Below are 17,949 nucleotides of genomic sequence, written 5' to 3' on the forward strand. Positions count from 1 at the left end.
ATGAGGAAGAACTTCCTCAGTGTGAGAGAGCTGTTCAGCAGTGGAACCCTCTGCCTGCCCCGGAGGGAGTGTGGTGGAGGCTCCTTCCTTAGAGGCTTTGAAGCAGAGGCTGGATGGCCATCTGTCGGGGTGCTTTGAATGCAATTTCTTGCTTCTTGGCCGAATGGGGTTGGACTGGACGGCCCATGTGGCCACAAAAACCCACAATTCAAGCAATGTATTTAATGAGTAAAAGAGTTTATTAAAAGATGGATACATCCAAGAGGAAAGAGAACAAGGATCTCTGATTCGATACGTCAAACAAAATATAATTGAGAATGAAAAACCCTATCTACGTTATTGTATCAATAAAATCATATGGCGGGCCCATGGGCCTTGACATGGACACATTTGATGTACAAGAGTATTTTGTCCCAATACGTGAAGTCTATGGATTCCCTTCCTTATGAACCCTTTTATGCGCAGCAAGTTTTCTGCTATAACCGAAACTCTGCCCACACTCAGAGCATCGATACGGTTTCTCCCCAGAATGGATCCTCTGGTGAACAGTGAGATCCGACCCACATCTGAATCTCTTTCCGCACTCATAGCAGGAATACGGCTTCTCCCCGGTGTGGGTTCTCCGATGCGAATTCAGGGCTGAGTTATGGATGAAGCTTTTCCCGCACTCCAAACACGTGTAGGGCTTTTCTCCCGTGTGGGTTCTTTGGTGATACCCAAGGGTTATCTTCGTTGCAAAGGTCCTCCCACAGTCCATACAGCTGTAAGGTTTCTCTCCCGTGTGGATTCTCCGGTGGACGGTAAGGTGGCTTCTCTGAGTAAAGGTTTTTCCACAGTCATCACACTGGTAGGGCTTCTCCCCCGTATGAACCCTCCGGTGCACAACGAGGTGCGGTCTCTGATGGAAGGTCTTCCCACAATCAGAGCATTCAAATGGCTTTTCCCCCGTGTGAAGCCGCCGGTGTATAATTAGGGTTCCCTTATGAGCAAAGGGTCTTCCACATTCGGGACACACATAGAGTTTCTCTCCAGTGTGAACCTTCTGGTGCGATTTGAGGGTGGAAGTACTACGGAAGTTGTTTCCACACTGCGGACATGTAAAGGGTTTTTCCCCAGTGTGGATCTTCTGGTGCTCTTTCAGAGTGATGTAATGAGCACAGCCTTTCCCACACTCCAGGCATTTATAGGGCTTCTCTCCAGTGTGGGTCCTTTGATGGGAACGCAGATGTCCACTGTCAGTGAAGCTCTTCCCACACTCTGTGCATTTATAGGGTTTCTCCCCAGTGTGGATTCTGTGATGTGTCTGTAGATGTTCCCTCCGAGTGAAGCTCTTCCCACACTCCAGGCATTTATAGGGCTTCTCTCCAGTGTGGGTCCTTTGATGGGAACGCAGATGTCCACTGTCAGTGAAGCTCTTCCCACACTCTGTGCATTTATAGGGTTTCTCCCCAGTGTGGATTCTGTGATGTGTCTGTAGATGTTCCCTCCGAGTGAAGCTCTTCCCACACTCCAGGCATTTATAGGGCTTCTCTCCAGTGTGGGTCCTTTGATGGGAACGCAGATGTCCACTGTCAGTGAAGCTCTTCCCACACTCCAAGCATTCATAGGGTTTCTCCCCAGTGTGAATTCTGTGATGTCTCTGTAGGTATGCCCTCCGAGTGAAGCTCTTCCCACACTCCAGGCATTTATAGGCTTTCTTCACAGGGTGTGTTCTTGGATATGAATGTACGCCTCCACTTTCAGTGAAGCTCTTTCCACATTCCAGTTTCTTCTCTGTATGAATTCCCTGTATGAAATGTACAAACTGTTGTTAATATAGGAAAGGGAGAAACAACAAGCAAAGAAATCACATGGTTAAATGGGCCCAAAATCTAGCTTCCCAAATCCATTTGGAATAATGAGAGAAAATCTGTATAAAGAGTTTGAAGTCTACTTTGGGTAACAACTAGAAAGAAAACCTTTACAAGATGGATAGCTTATGTACCGCTATGGCCCACGTATGCATTTTCTGATGCTATTTATGAGAAAGACAGCGATGCCTTGACGTAAGAGTTTAATTCGTTCTGCGACTGAGCTCTTAACTCAAATCACTCTTATCTCAAAACAAATTTTTCACATTGAAATTGTATTAATCCATTCTGGCCCTCAGAAACATTCTCTTTTTTGTTACATATTTTTAAATAAGACGACCCAGTCTGTTAAAAGGATAAAGTAGGAGGATATTGGACAAACGGATTTTAAGCATATGTTTTATGTTTTATATTTTATACTGTGTTTAACTGGTTGTAATACATTTTTATATGCTGTTGTTTTTAATGATGTGTCGGCATCGAATTGTTGCCAATTGTACACCGCCTTGAGTCCCTTCGGGTGAGAAGGGCGGGATAGAAATATTGGAAATAAATAAATAAGAAAATGTACTTTATCAATAACACTAGCTGTGCCCGGCCACGCGTTGCTGTGGCTTGTCTGGTGGTGTTGGTGAGAAATTGTTGAGGTAGTGGTGGTATTGAATGTCTGTTGTATGGTTGTCTTTATGTTTAGTATGCACACTGAAGTGGATTATATGGTAGTGTGGACTCAAGATAATCCAGTGCAAAGCAGATAATATAAGATTCTAAATGGGTTATATAGCTGTGTGGAAGGGCCTTGAGTCTACACTGCCATATAATCCAGTTCAAATCTGATAATCTGTGGAAGAGGCCTAAGTGAGGCCTAACTGTGCCTGTCCCCTGGGCTGAGGAGGTTGCTAGGAGACCAAGTGGGCGGAGCTTAGCCTTCAAACTGGCAGCAATTGGATAAAAACTATTATTCCTCTCCCTGTAGTTAGGACTTTATTTTTCTTTTCTTTTTGTTGTATCAATCTAGAGCTGTGAATGATGGGTTGTGTTGTCAAATTTCGAGGTTGGGGGGCCTGTAGTTTTGTTGTTTTGTCCGCTGCCCTGATGCCATCACTCTTTTATATATAGAGATGTAATGTATAGATGCACATTCACACTGAAGAATAAAAAAGAAAGAGCAACTTTAAAATGACAGAAGCACAAAGTTGTGGCAAGGAAGCACATTCGAGGCAAAGAAAATGTGAGTTGGCCAGTGTAACAGCAAGGCAAAACCTGCACGTTCACATGGAACAACAACAACAACAATAAAGAACGATCAACTTTAGAATGGCAGAAGCACAAAGTTGTGGGAAGGAGGCACAAAGCACACAGTGAAGAGGCAGAAGCATCATTTCCTTCATCCTGTACTCAGTCCAGCTGCCTGTCAGGAGTGATCTGATGGTGTGATGCTTAATCTAGTATCGTATATCTGGGCTGTGGCGCAGCTGGCTAGTAACCAGCTGCTATAAATCACTACTGACCGAGAGGTCATGAGTTCGAAACCCAGGTCGGGTTAAGCCTCCGACCATTAATAGCCCCGGCTTGCTGTTGACCTATGCAGCCCCAAAAGACAGTTGCACCTGTCAATTAGGGAAATTTAGGGACGCTTTATGCGGGAGGCTAATTTACAACACCATAAAACTGCCAGCAAAACACGAGGAAAGGAATGAGGAATGAGGAAGTACCGCCACTACTGGACGGTGAAGCAACAGCTCCCCCTGTGGCCGGAATCGTGAAGCTGGAAAAATGTTAAAAACGCCTCTGAGTCTGTCTAATGTATGTTGCTTGTCTGTTGGCATTGCATGTTTGCCATATATGTGTTCATTGTAATCCGCCCTGAGTCCCCTTCGGGGTGAGAAAGAAGGGCGGGATATAAATACTGTAAACAAATAAATAAAATAAAATCTATGCCGCTATCCACCACTGCTGCAACATGTTGCCAGATGGAACCCAAAGACCTGCTCTTTCCGCAGGCGACACAGACGGAGGGTCCCTCCCCTTCTTCCGGCTCAAGGCTGGATCCGGAGCCCAAGGGATTACTACAAAAGGCGCATCCAGTCCTGATCCGTACCTTCTGATTTGAGATTGGAGAGGAGCCTTCATCCTGATCCGGGAGGGTCCTGTCCTTCCTTGGCCGCCTCTCCAGGCCTCCTCCTCCTCTTCCTTCTCCATCCTTCACTCTCCACTGAGAAGATCTCAAGGACATCCCTGGAGAAGGACCCCTCTTTTGACCATAATCTGAAGGAAGGAAGATGGAAGAATGTATTTATTTATAGAATTTATATTCCACCCTTCACACCCGAAGGAGACTCAGGGCGGATCCCAGAACACATACACAGCAAGCATTCAATGCCATTAGACATACAGGACAGAGAACAGATAGAGGTTGTATGTCAGCATTTTCCAACTTCGGCGTCCTTGGAGGTTGTGCCCGATTCTGGCCACAGGGGGGTGCTGTCACTCCATCCTCTATGTTGACGAGCACAGACCTTTTCCTCCTGTTCTTTGATCGCCGGCATTTTCTGGAGGCTTTTAAGCAGAGGCTGGATGGCCATCTGTCAGGGTGCTTTGAATGCGATTTCCTGCTTCTTAGCAGGGGGTTGGACTGGATGGCCCATGAGGTCTCTTCCAACTCTACTATTCTATGATTCTATGGTACAGTAGAGTCTCACTTATCCAACGTTCTGGATTATACAACGCATTTTTGTAGTCAATGTTTTCAAAACATCGTGATATTTTGGTGCTAAATTCATAAATACAGTAATTACTACGTAGCATTACTGCCTACTGAACTACTTTTTCTGTCAAATTTGTTGTAATAACATGATGTTTTGGTGCTTAATTTGTAATATCATAACCTAATTTGATGTTTAATAGGCTTTTCCTTAATCCCTCCTTATTATCCAACATATTCACTTATCCAACATTCTGCCGGCCAGTTTATGTTGGATACGTGAGACTCTACTGTATTTCCTTTTTATGGCGACAAAAAATACCTCCCTGCTGAAGTGGTGCCTAATTTCTCTACTTTGTCAAACGGCCTAGGTGGACAGTGAGCTGGGCTGAAGGTCAGGTGCTCACCCCGACCCGGGCTCGAACTGGCTATCGAGGAAGAGGAGGAGGCGGAAGAGGACAAGCGAGGCTTGCAGACTGCCTCCTCCGCTTTTCCTCGTGATCCTCCTCCTCCTCAGCAGGCTGGCCATCAAAGAAGAGGAAGAGGAAGCCTTTGCTGCCCGCTCGCTCTCCCTTGCTTGCTGGTTCACTCACCGGTCCGGGTCCTGGCAGCGACGGCAGTAGTGGTGGCAGAACCGGGACCTGGCCTGGTGAGTGAGTGAGTGAACGAGTGAGAGAAGGAGAGCGAAGGAGGGTGGCAAAGGCCCTCCCTTGTTTGCTCACTCACTCACCAGGCCGGGTCCCGGCAGTGACGGCAGCAGAACCAGGACTTGGCCTGGTGAGTGAGCGAACGAGTGAGGGAGGGAGAGTGAAGGAGGGTGGCAAAGGCCCGCCCTTGTTTGCTCACTCACTCACTGGTCCGGGTCCCGGCAGCGACGGCAGTAGTGGTGGCAGAACCGGGACCTGGCCTGGTGAGTGAGTGAGTGAACGAGTGAGAGAAGGAGAGCGAAGGAGGGTGGCAAAGGCCCTCCCTTGTTTGCTCACTCACTCACCAGGCCGGGTCCCGGCAGTGACGGCAGCAGAACCAGGACTTGGCCTGGTGAGTGAGCGAACGAGTGAGGGAGGGAGAGTGAAGGAGGGTGGCAAAGGCCCGCCCTTGTTTGCTCACTCACTCACTGGTCCGGGTCCCGGCAGCGACGGCAGTAGTGGTGGCAGAACCGGGACCTGGCCTGGTGAGTGAGTGAGTGAACGAGTGAGAGAAGGAGAGCGAAGGAGGGTGGCAAAGGCCCTCCCTTGTTTGCTCACTCACTCACCAGGCCGGGTCCCGGCAGTGACGGCAGCAGAACCAGGACTTGGCCTGGTGAGTGAGCGAACGAGTGAGGGAGGGAGAGTGAAGGAGGGTGGCAAAGGCCCGCCCTTGTTTGCTCACTCACTCACTGGTCCGGGTCCCGGCAGCGACGGCAGTAGTGGTGGCAGAACCGGGACCTGGCCTGGTGAGTGAGTGAGTGAACGAGTGAGAGAAGGAGAGCGAAGGAGGGTGGCAAAGGCCCTCCCTTGTTTGCTCACTCACTCACCAGGCCGGGTCCCGGCAGTGACGGCAGCAGAACCAGGACTTGGCCTGGTGAGTGAGCGAACGAGTGAGGGAGGGAGAGTGAAGGAGGGTGGCAAAGGCCCGCCCTTGTTTGCTCACTCACTCACTGGTCCGGGTCCCGGCAGTGACGGCAGAACCAGGACTTAGCCTGGTGAGTGAGCGAACAAGTGAGGGAGGGAGAGTGAAGGAGGGTGGCAAAGGCCCTCCCTCCATCATTCGCTCACTCACTCACCAGATCGGGTCCCAGCAGCGACGGCAGCAGTGGTGGCAGAACCGGGAACCGGCCTGGTGAGTGAGTGAGCGAACGAGTGAGGGAGGGAGAGCGAAGGAGGGTGGCAAAGGCCCTCCCTCCCTCATTTGCTCACTTACTCACCAGGCCGGGTCCCGGCAGCGACGGCAGCAGTGGTGGCAGAATCGGGACCCGGCCTAGTGAGTGAACGAGTGAGGGAGGGAGAGCGAAGGAGGGTGGCAAAGGCCCTCCCTCCATCATTCGCTCACTCACTCACCGGTCCAGGTCCCGGCAGTGAAAGCAGCAGTGGTGGCAGAACCGGGACCCGGCCTGGTGAGTGAGTGAGTAAACAAGTGAGGGAGGGAGAGCGAAGGAGGGTGGCAAAGGCCCTCCCTCCCTCATTCGCTCACTCACTCACCAGGCCGGGTGCCGGCAGCAATGGCGGCAGAACTGGGACCCGGCCTGGTGAGTGAGTGAGTGAAAGAGTGAGGGAGGGAGAGCGAAGGAGGGTGGCAAAGGCCCTTCCTCCCTCATTTGCTCACTTACTCACCAGGCCGGGTCCCGGCAGCGACGGCAGCAGTGGTGGCAGAATCGGGACCCGGCCTAGTGAGTGAACGAGTGAGGGAGGGAGAGCGAAGGAGGGTGGCAAAGGCCCGCCCTTGTTTGCTCACTCACTCACCGATCCAGGTCCCGGCAGCGACGGCAGCAGTGACGGCAGAACCAGGACTTGGCCTGGTGAGTGAGCGAATGAGTGAGGGAGGGAGAGCGAAGGAGGGTGGCAAAGGCCCGCCCTTGTTTGCTCACTCACTCACCGGTCCGGGTCCCGGCAGCGACGGCAGCAGTGGTGGCAGAACCGGAACCTGGCCTAGTGAGTGAACGAGTGAGGGAGGGAGAGTGAAGGAGGGTGGCAAAGGCCCGCCCTTGTTTGCTCACTCACTCACCGGTCCGGGTCCCGGCAGTGACAGCAGCAGTGGTGGCAGAACCGGGACCCGGCCTGGTGAGTGAGTGAGTAAACAAGTGAGGGAGGGAGAGCGAAGGAGGGTGGCAAAGGCCCTCCCTCCCTCATTCGCTCACTCACTCACCGGTCCGGGTCCCGGCAGCGACGGCAGCAGTGACGGCAGAACCAGGACTTGGCCTGGTGAGTGAGCGAACGAGTGAGGGAGGGAGAGCGAAGGAGGGTGGCAAAGGCCCTCCCTCCCTCATTCGCTCACTCACTCACCAGATCGGGTCCCGGCAGCGACGGCAGCAGTGACGGCAGAACCAGGACTTGGCCTGGTGAGTGAGCGAACGAGTGAGGGAGGGAGAGCGAAGGAGGGTGGCAAAGGCCCTCCCTCCCTCATTCGCTCACTCACTCACCGGTCCGGGTCCCGGCAGTGACGGCAGAACCAGGACTTGGCCTGGTGAGTGAGCGAACGAGTGAGGGAGGGAGAGCGAAGGAGGGTGGCAAAGGCCCTCCCTCCCTCATTCACTCAGTCACTCACCGGTCCGGGTCCCGGCAGCGACGGCAGCAGTGACGGCAGAACCAGGACTTGGCCTGGTGAGTGAGCGAACGAGTGAGAGAGGGAGAGTGAAGGAGGGTAGCAAAGGCCCTCCTTCCCTCATTTGCTCACTCACTCAGCAGGCCGGGTCCCGGCAGCAACGGCAGGAGTGGTGGCAGAACTGGGACCCGGCCTGGTGAGTGAGTGAGCGAACGAGTGAGGGAGGGAGAGCGAAGGAGGGTGGCAAAGGCCCTCCCTCCCTCATTCGCTCAGTCACTCACCGGTCCGGGTCCCGGCAGCGACGGCAGCAGTGACGGCAGAACCAGGACCCGGCCTGGTGAGTGAGTGAGTAAACAAATGAGGGAGGGAGAGCGAAGGAGGGTGGCAAAGGCCCTCCCTCCCTCATTCGCTCACTCACTCACCAGATCGGGTCCCAGCAGCGACGGCAGCAGTGGTGGCAGAACCGGGAACCGGCCTGGTGAGTGAGTGAGCGAACGAGTGAGGGAGGGAGAGCGAAGGAGGGTGGCAAAGGCCCTCCCTCCCTCATTCGCTCACTCACTCACCGGTCCAGGTCCCGGCAGTGACAGCAGCAGTGGCGGCAGAACCGGGACCCGGCCTGGTGAGTGAGTGAGTGAACGAGTGAGGGAGGGAGAGCGAAGGAGGGTGGCAAAGGCCCTCCCTCCATCATTCGCCCAGTCACTCACCGGTCCGGGTCCCGGCAGCAGCGACGGCAGCAGTGGCGGCAGAACCGGGACCCGGATGGCCCGGGGCGTCGGATAATACGGGGTGTCGGGAGAGCGGAAGTCGGATAAGCGGGGCTCTACTGCACTAACAACAGAACAATTAAACCCCTTCCCTCGTGAAAACCATGCGCTGATTCCGAAGGACAGTCCAAAACTCATGTCTCAAAGCTCACGAAATATTTGCATCACGGCTACAAGGTTAAACAACGACCATAAATGCAATTTCAGTTGAAATATAAATATCCGTTGGGATCCTCAAGCTTCTGAAGATGCAACGAAGCAAAAGGGAAACCCAAAGGAAAGTAGCGATAAGAGAGAGTCCTGACCCGGTTCCTCCTTCAAGACCTCCGTGGACGGGCGGCCCCGATCCATCCTTCCTCCACGCGCAGCCCCTTCTCCGAAAGGCACGGGACCCTGGAAAGAAGGAAACATTGGGTTTTCCCAAGAGTAATGCCTTATGGGACCTCCAGTGGCGCAGTGTGTTAAACTGCTGAGCTGCTGAACTTGCTGACCGAAAGCTCTGCAGCTCGAATCCGGGGAGCGGTGTGAGCTCCCAGTGTTAGCCCCAGCTTCTGCCAACCTAGCAGTTGGAAAACATCCAAATGTGAGTAGATCAATAGGTACTGCTCCTGTGGGAAGGTAACGGCGCTCCATGCAGTCATGCCAGCCACATGACCTTGGAGGTGTCTACAGACAACGCTGGCTCTTCAGCTTAGAAACGGAGATGAGCAACAACCCCCAGAGTCGGACACGACTAGACTTAATGTCAGGGGAAACCTTTACATCTAGCCATGGTTCATGGGGTCCCTTGGAGTTGGAGCTTTGAGTCTCCTTGAGAGAAATAGTGGGGTATAAATAATAATAAAAAGAAGAAGAACTGCAAAGACGGAGTATGGACCATCGATGTTGCAATCCCAGGCGACAGCAGGATCGAAGAAAAAGCAACTGGAAAACCTGACACGATACGAGGATTTAAAGATCGAACTGCAAAGACTCTGGCACAAGCCAGTCAAGGTGGTCCCACTGGTGATCGGCACACTGCGTGCAGTGCAATTACAGATCCACTAATAATAATAATAATAAGAAGAAGAAGAAGAAGAAGAAGAAGAAGAAATTATTTTTTGATATGAAATCCAGCATATTTATCTTGTTTGCTGTGTCATAATAATAATAATAATTAATAATAATAATACAGTAGAGTCTCACTTATCCAAGCCTTGCTTATCCAAGTTTCTGGATAATCCAAGCCATTTTTGTAGTCAATGTTTTCAATATATCATGATACTTTGGTGCTAAATTCGTAAATACAGTAATTACAACATAACATTACTGCGTAATGAACTGCTTTTTCTGTCAAATTTGTTGTAAAACATGATGTTTTGGTGCTTAATTTGTAAAATCATAACCTAATTTGATGTTTAATAGGCTTTTCCTTAATGCCTCCTTATTATCCAAGATATTCGCTTATCCAAGCTTCTGCCGGCCCGTTTAGCTTGGATAACTGAGACTCTACTGTAATAATAATAACAACAGGTAACGGTAAAGGTTTCCCCTTGACATGGGGGCTGGTGCTCATCTCCACTTCCAAGCCCTGCTCGCCAGAGCAGTACCTATTGATCTACTCACATTTGCATGTTTTGAACTGCTAGGTTGGCAGAAGCTGGGGCTAACAGTGGGAGCTCACCCTGCTCCCTGGATTCAAACCGTCAACCTTTCGGTCGGCGAGTTCCACTGAAGGCTCCCAATAATAATAATAATAATAATAATAATAATAATAATAATAATAATGGATCTGCACGCATCATCCGAAAATACATCACACAGTCCTAGACACTTGGGAAGTGTTCGACTTGTGATTTTGTGATACGAAATCCAGCATATCTATCTTGTTTGCTGTGTCATAATAAAATAACAATAATAATAATAATAATAAACTAAAATAATAAATAATAATAATTAATATTAATAATAATAATAATTCATAATTAATTAATTAATAATAATAATAATAATTAATAATAATAATAAACTAAAATAATAATAAACTAATAAAAATAATAATAAACCAGTACAAGAAAGCCACACTACAAACTAGAGCTGACAGCTGGCACAACAAAACATTGCATGGAAAGTTCCTTGACAAAATTGAAGGAAAAGCTGACAAGGAGAAGACCTGGCTCTGGCTCACGAATGGGACCCTGAAGAAGGAGACAGAAGGCCTGATCCTTGCAGCCCAGGAGCAAGACATCAGGACAAAGGCCATTCAGGCCAAGATCGAAAAATCAGCTGATGACCCAAAATGCAGACTGTGCAAGGAAGCTGACGAAACCATGGATCATCTCCTCAGCTGCTGTAAGAAAATCGCACAGACAGACTACAAACAGAGGCACAACTGTGTAGCCCAAATGATCCATTGGAACTTATGCCTCAAGCACCACCTCCCAGCAACAAAGAACTGGTGGGATCACAAACCAGCAAAGGTCGTGGAAAATGAACACGCAAAGATACTGTGGGACTTCCGAATCCAGACTGACAAAGTTCTGGAACACAACACACCAGACATCACAGTTGTGGAAAAGAACAAGGTTTGGATAATTGATGTCGCCATCCCAGGTGACAGTCGCATTGACGAAAACTCAGCCGCTATCGGGACCTCAAGATTGAACTTCAAAGACTCTGGCAGAAACCAGTGCAGGTGGTCCCGGTGGTGATGGGCACACTGGGTGCCGTGCCAAAAGATCTCAGCCGGCATTTGGAAACAATAGACATTGACAAAATTACGATCTGCCAACTGCAAAAGGCCACCCTGCTGGGATCTGCGCGCATCATCCGAAAATACATCACACAGTCCTAGACACTTGGGAAGTGTTCGACTTGTGATTTTGTGAAACGAAATCCAGTATATCTATCTTGTTTGCTGTGTCATACAACATCGTTGTTTCAATAATAATAATAATCCTATTTCCCCGAAGGAACTCAGCATGGTAGCATTGCCAAGCATCTGTTTAGATCAGGCGTGGGAAAATTTGACCCTCTGAAGTGTTTTGGACTGCAACTCCTTTGGACTGAAATTGTGGAATTCCTAACAGTCGTTGGGCACTGGGTGCAGGGATTCAAGACCTCGGCCAGCATTTAAACACCATTGGCGCTGACCAAGTGACCACCGGCCAGCTGCAAAAGGCCACCCGACACGGATCTGCATGCATTATTGGCCGATACATCACACAGTCCTAGACATTGGGAAGTGTCCGACGTGGGATTCAATACAACAGCCAGCAGAGTGATCTTGTCTGCTGTGGACTCATCTTGTTGTGTATATAATAATAATAATAATAATAATAATAATGCCAAAAGATCTCAGCCGGCATTTGGAAACAATAGACATTGACAAAATCACGATCTGCCAACTGCAAAAGGCCACCCTACTGGGATCTGAGTGCATCATCCGAAAATACATCACACAGTCCTAGACGCTTGGGAAGTGTTCGACTTGTGATTTTGTGATACGAAATCCAGCACATCTATCTTGTTTGCTGTGACATAATAACATAATAATAATAATAATAAAATAATAATAATAATAATAATAAAAATAATAATAATAATACATCACACAGTCCTAGACACTTGGGAAGTGTTCGACTTGGGATTTTGTGATACGAAATCCAGCACATCTATCTTGTTTGCTGTGACATAATAACATAATAATAATAATAATAATAATAAAAGCTGTGCTAAGGAAGAGGGAGCAAGATGGGTGCAAACTAGGACTCAATGGAGTCATGGGTTCAAATAGCAGGAGAGATTCCAATGAACATGAGGAAGAGCTTAAGAGCTGTTCAGCAGTGGAACTCTCTGCCTCAGAGTCTAGTGAAAGCGCCTTCCTTGGAAGCTTTTAAACAGAGGCTGGATGGCCATCTGTGAGGAACATTTTGTGCTTTTCCTGCTGCTAGCCTTGAGTCAATACTCAATGGAGCCCTGGGTTCAAATATAAGAGAGGAGATTCCAATGAATATGAGGAAAGAACGTAAGAGCTGTTCAGCAGTGGAACTCTCTGCCTCAGAGTCTGGTGGAAGCTCTTTCCTTGGAGGCTTTTTAAACTGGAGGCTGGATGGCCATCTGTAAGGAATATTTTGTGCTTTCCTTGCATGGAAGAAGGGGGCTGGACTGGATGGCCCCTGTTCTATGCTCTCTGTTCTCCTCCCACTCTCTTTGCAAAGGGCCCAGGTGGTCTCTTGCAATTATTATTATTACTATTATTATTATTATTATTATTATTATTATTATTATGTGTCTGTATGCCCCACTTTTTTGGCTGCATGCAGGCAGGGCCATTGGGATTGCATTGCAAAGGAAGGAAGGAAGGGATCCCCATGAGCAACTTATTATTATTATTATTATTATTATTATTATTATTATTATTATTATTATTATGTGTCTGTATGCCCCACTTTTTTGGCTGCATGCAGGCTGGGCCATTGGAATTGCATTGCAAAGGAAGGAAGGAAGGGATCCCCATGAGCAACGTATTATTATTATTATTATTATCATTATCATCCTTATTATTATTATTGTTATTATGTGTCTGTATGCCCCACTTTTTTGGCTGCAGGCAGGCAGGGCCATTGGGGTTGCATTGCAAAGGAAAGAAGGAAGGGATCCCCATGAGCAACTTATTATTATTATTATCATTATTATTATTATCATCCTTATTATTATTATTATGTGTCTATATGCCCTACTTTTTTGGCTGCATGCAGGCAGGGCCATTGGGGTTGCATTGCAAAGGAAAGAAGGAAGGGATCCCCATGAGCAACTTATTATTATTATTATCATTATCATCATTATTATTATTATTATTATTATTATTATTATTATTATTATTATTATTATGTGTCTATATGCCCTACTTTTTTTGCTGCATGCAGGCTGGGCCATTGGGGTTGCATTGCAAAGGAAAGAAGGAAGGGATCCCCATGAGCAACTTATTATTATCATTATTATTATTATTATTATCATTATCATCCTTATTATTATTATTATTATTATGTGTCTGTATGCCCCACTTTTTTGGCTGCATGCAGGCTGGGCCATTGGGGTTGCATTGCAAAGGAAAGAAGGAAGGGATCCCCATGAGCAACTTATTATTATCATTATTATTATTATTATTATCATTATCATCCTTATTATTATTATTATTATTATGTGTCTGTATGCCCCACTTTTTTGGCTGCATGCAGGCAGGGCCATTGGGGTTGCATTGCAAACGAAAGAAGGAGGGGATCCCCATGAGCAACTTATTATTATTATTATTATCATCCTTATTATTATTATTATTATTATTATTATTATTATTATTATTATTATTATGTGTCTATATGCCCCACTTTTTTGGCTGCATGCAGGCAGGGCCATTGGAATTGCATTGCAAAGGAAAGAAGGAAGGGATCCCCATGAGCAACTTATTATTATTATCATTATCATCCTTATTATTATTATTATTATTATTGTTATTATGTGTCTGTATGCCCCACTTTTTTTGGCTGCATGCAGGCTGGGCCATTGGGGTTGCATTGCAAAGGAAGGAAGGAAGGGATCCCCATGAGCAACTTATTATTATCATCATTATCATTATCATTATCATTATCATTATCATTATCATTATTATTATTATTATTATGTGTCTACATGCCCCACTTTTTTGGCTGCATGCAGGCAGGGCCATTGGGGTTGCATTGCAAAGGAAAGAAGGAAGGGATCCCCATGAGCAACTTATTATTATTATCATTATCATTATCATCCTTATTATTATTATTATTATTATTATTATTATTATTATTATTATTATTATTATTATTATTATGTGTCTGTATGCCCCACTTTTTTGGCTGCATGCAGGCTGGGCCATTGGGGTTGCATTGCAAAGGAAAGAAGGAAGGGATCCCCATGAGCAACTTATTATTATTATTATTATCATTATCATCCTTATTATTATTATTATTATTATTATTATTATTATTATGTGTCTGTATGCCCCACTTTTTTGGCTGCATGCAGGCAGGGCCATTGGGGTTGCATTGCAAAGGAAGGAAGGAAGGGATCCCCATGAGCAACTTATTATTATTATTATTATCATTATCATCCTTATTATTATTATTATTATTATTATTATTATTATTATTATTATTATGTGTCTGTATGCCCCACTTTTTTGGCTGCATGCAGGCAGGGCCATTGGGGTTGCATTGCAAAGGAAGGAAGGAAGGGATCCCCATGAGCAACTTATTATTATTATCATCATCATCATTATTATTATTATTATTATTATTATTATTATTATTATGTGTCTATATGCCCCACTTTTTTGGCTGCATGCAGGCTGGGCCATTGGGGTTGCATTGCAAAGGAAGGAAGGAAGGAAGAGCAACTCACCTCCTCCTGGGATCTTCGCTGGAAAGAAAGGAAAGAAGAAAGGAAGGAAAGAAAGAAAGAAGAAATAAAGTTGTGCTTCTGGTCCAGAGAGGCCCGGGAGAGACAAAAAGCAGCCCACATTTCCGGTTCCTGTTGGACACTCCCTGCCTGCAGGTGATCCTGGGGTGGAGGCCAGTCAATGAATGAATGAATGAATGAATGAAGAAAGGAATGAATGAAGAAAGGAATGAATGAATGGGAAATGCCTGCAGGGAGGGAGCCTTGCAAAGGAGATTGCAGCTCCATTTGCACCTGAAAGGAGGCCTCCACTTACTCCTCTATGTGGAAATCCTCTTCCAGGAGGCTCCACATATCCTTCTCAGTATCCTTCTCTTATTTATAGATTTTTGGGATTTGCAAACTTCTTCTCACAAGAGTGTGCCCTCAAAGCGAACCCTCTTGCAAATCATATAGGGCTGCTTCTTTGGGACTCTTATTGAATGACCCTACATTTCGATTGTCATAAGACTTTGTGTAACAGATTTATGTTTCACTGTCCTTGTCTATTAATTGTGGGTTAAAGAAATCATTGTAATTAAGGGTCGTTGTGTGTGTTTTACGGGCAGTATGGCCATGTTCCAGAAGCATCCTCTCCTGACGTTTCGCCCACATCTATGGCAGGCATCCCCAGAGGTTGTGAGGTATATAGACCTCAAATAGATCTCACAACTGTGATCGAGGTGACCACCCGCCCCCCCAGGACTTTGTAAAAGATAGTTCAAAAGTCAAGACTTTATGTTCTATATTCCGTATATTTATAGTAGAAGGTGATTGAGACTTTTTTACTGGAGTTTACTGTGGATTATCCCTGCACTCTGAGGCAAGAGATAACAACTTCATGAATTGTAAAATCATGCTGCTAAAACTCCACTTTTATGAATTTCCATATTGGGTTCCCCAGATGTTATGAACTTCGTTCTTATCAGATATTTTCAATTGTTTATATCATTCATGATTCCCCTTTATGCAATGTCACCCACCTTTATGGATTCTCCCTTATTTCCATGAAATCTATCTATCTGCCTATATGTATTTGTACTCTTTAGGATCCCCGGAAAATATGTATTTTTCCCAGCAGGGTTTATATTCCAACTTTATTTTATTTTTCATTTTATTTCATATAATTGTCAAATCATGAAATCAAATGGGAAATATTTTGACCCCAACATGAACCCCATTTTCTATGACCCAGGCTTCCCTTCCCAAAAACAAAAGGTGATTCGCCCTCAAGGCAAACATTGTCATATCTCCTCCAAAAGGAAATTCCAGGACACCTCAGGAAGGCGCCCTGTGGAGCCTGTCAATTTTGGCTCATCAACACCCATCACCACTTCCCCCCTGACACCCCAAGGCATATCTAAAATCTGTAGACGTGGCAGGAACCCCTAATTGCTGTCATTAATCCCTTTAGAATCCGGCCGGGCAGGAATTAATCTGATCTTTCCTGCCCTGTCACTTCATTGTTCCAATAACTCCCGCCTTCCCCTTTCTGATTGGCCCGGGTAGAGACAAAAAGCAGCTTCCTATTGGGCCATGCGGAGCAAGGCGGGAAACGAAAGCCCGCCTCGTTCAACCTTCTAGCCTATCCGCGATCAGATGGGCGGGGGAGCGGGGCGGGAAATTTAAGGGGCTGTCAGACTGAAACATTGTATAAATATGGCTTTATTTCGGATATATGGTACGCTAGTAGACTGAATGATCGCTACTAGTGTCCTTTTCAGCTGAATCGCTCAATAAAGACTCCTTGGCGGATTTTCCTTCAACTTTGGCGGACCTTCTTCATTTCGGCTCCAGGTTGTATTGCGGCTCATATTCTCCTATTGGCTCCGCCAAGGTCCGTTCTCTCAGGACCGGATCGGCTCTCTCCTTAAGGGGCCCGATCCCCTAGAAACGCGGTCGACAACACAACCTCTGAGGATGCCTACCATAGATGTGGGTGAAACGTCAGGAGAGAATACAAGAGAGTTGTTGGAAAAAGAACTCCCTAGTTTTAAGTATAAAATAATGGTGACTAGGGAGTTCTTTTTCAAACACCCTATAACTTCTGGAATATGGCCATACTGCCCGAAAAACACACAACAATCCTGGCCATGAAAGCCCTCGACAACATTGTAGTTGATATACAGTAGAGTCTCGCTTATCCAACATAAACGGGCCGGCAGAACGTTGGATAAGCGAATATGTTGGATAACAAGGAGAGATTAAGGAGAAGCCTATTAAACATCAAAATAGGTTATGATTTTACAAATGAAGCATCAAAACATCATGTTACACAACAAATTTGACAGAAAAAGCAATCCAATACACAGTAACGTTATGTAGTAATTACTGTATTTACGAATTTAGCACCAAAATATCACGATGTATTGAAAACATTGACTACAAAAATGGCTTGGATTATCCAGAGGCTTGGATAAGTGAGACTCTACTGTATATTACTATATCGCACTATACCATAATATTATTAATAATATTACATTTAATATTTAATATATAATTAATATTATTATATTATACAATATTATTACTGTATATTGTATTATTATTATTATTAGCCGCCCTGAGTCCGCTATTGGGTGAGAAGGGTGCAATAAATAAATAAATAAATAAATAAATATAATATTATTAGTAATATTACATTTAATATTTAATATATAATTAATATTATTATATTATACAATATTATTACTGTATATTGTATTATTATTGTTATTATTATTATTAGCCGCCCTGAGTCCGCTATTGGGTGAGAAGGGTGCAATAAATAAATAAATAAATAAATAAATATAATATTATTAGTAATATTACATTTAATATTTAATATATAATTAATATTATTATATTATACAATATTATTACTGTATATTGTATTATTATTATTATTATTATTATTATTAGCCGCCCTGAGTCCGCTATTGGGTGAGAAGGGTGCAATAAATAAATA

General features: G+C 45.8%; 1 protein-coding gene across 1 annotated transcript in view; it reads right to left on the reverse strand.

Moving 5' to 3' along the window:
- Positions 1–220: 220 nt before the first annotated feature.
- The window catches only part of LOC100566837 (zinc finger protein 850), a 71,144-nt gene continuing 53,415 nt past the window's right edge, over positions 221–17,949 (reverse strand). Inside the window, exons 6-9 of the mRNA XM_062969266.1 lie at positions 14,967–14,984; positions 8,861–8,948; positions 3,952–4,118; positions 221–1,786 (exon numbers count right to left, since the gene is read on the reverse strand). Coding sequence (XP_062825336.1) covers positions 428–1,786; positions 3,952–4,118; positions 8,861–8,948; positions 14,967–14,984 — 1,632 coding nt within the window. The 3' untranslated portion in view covers positions 221–427. The remainder of the gene's footprint in view (positions 1,787–3,951; positions 4,119–8,860; positions 8,949–14,966; positions 14,985–17,949) is intronic.

Source organism: Anolis carolinensis, chromosome 2 (genome assembly GCF_035594765.1).
Source record: "Anolis carolinensis isolate JA03-04 chromosome 2, rAnoCar3.1.pri, whole genome shotgun sequence".
Classification (NCBI taxonomy): domain Eukaryota; kingdom Metazoa; phylum Chordata; class Lepidosauria; order Squamata; family Dactyloidae; genus Anolis; species Anolis carolinensis.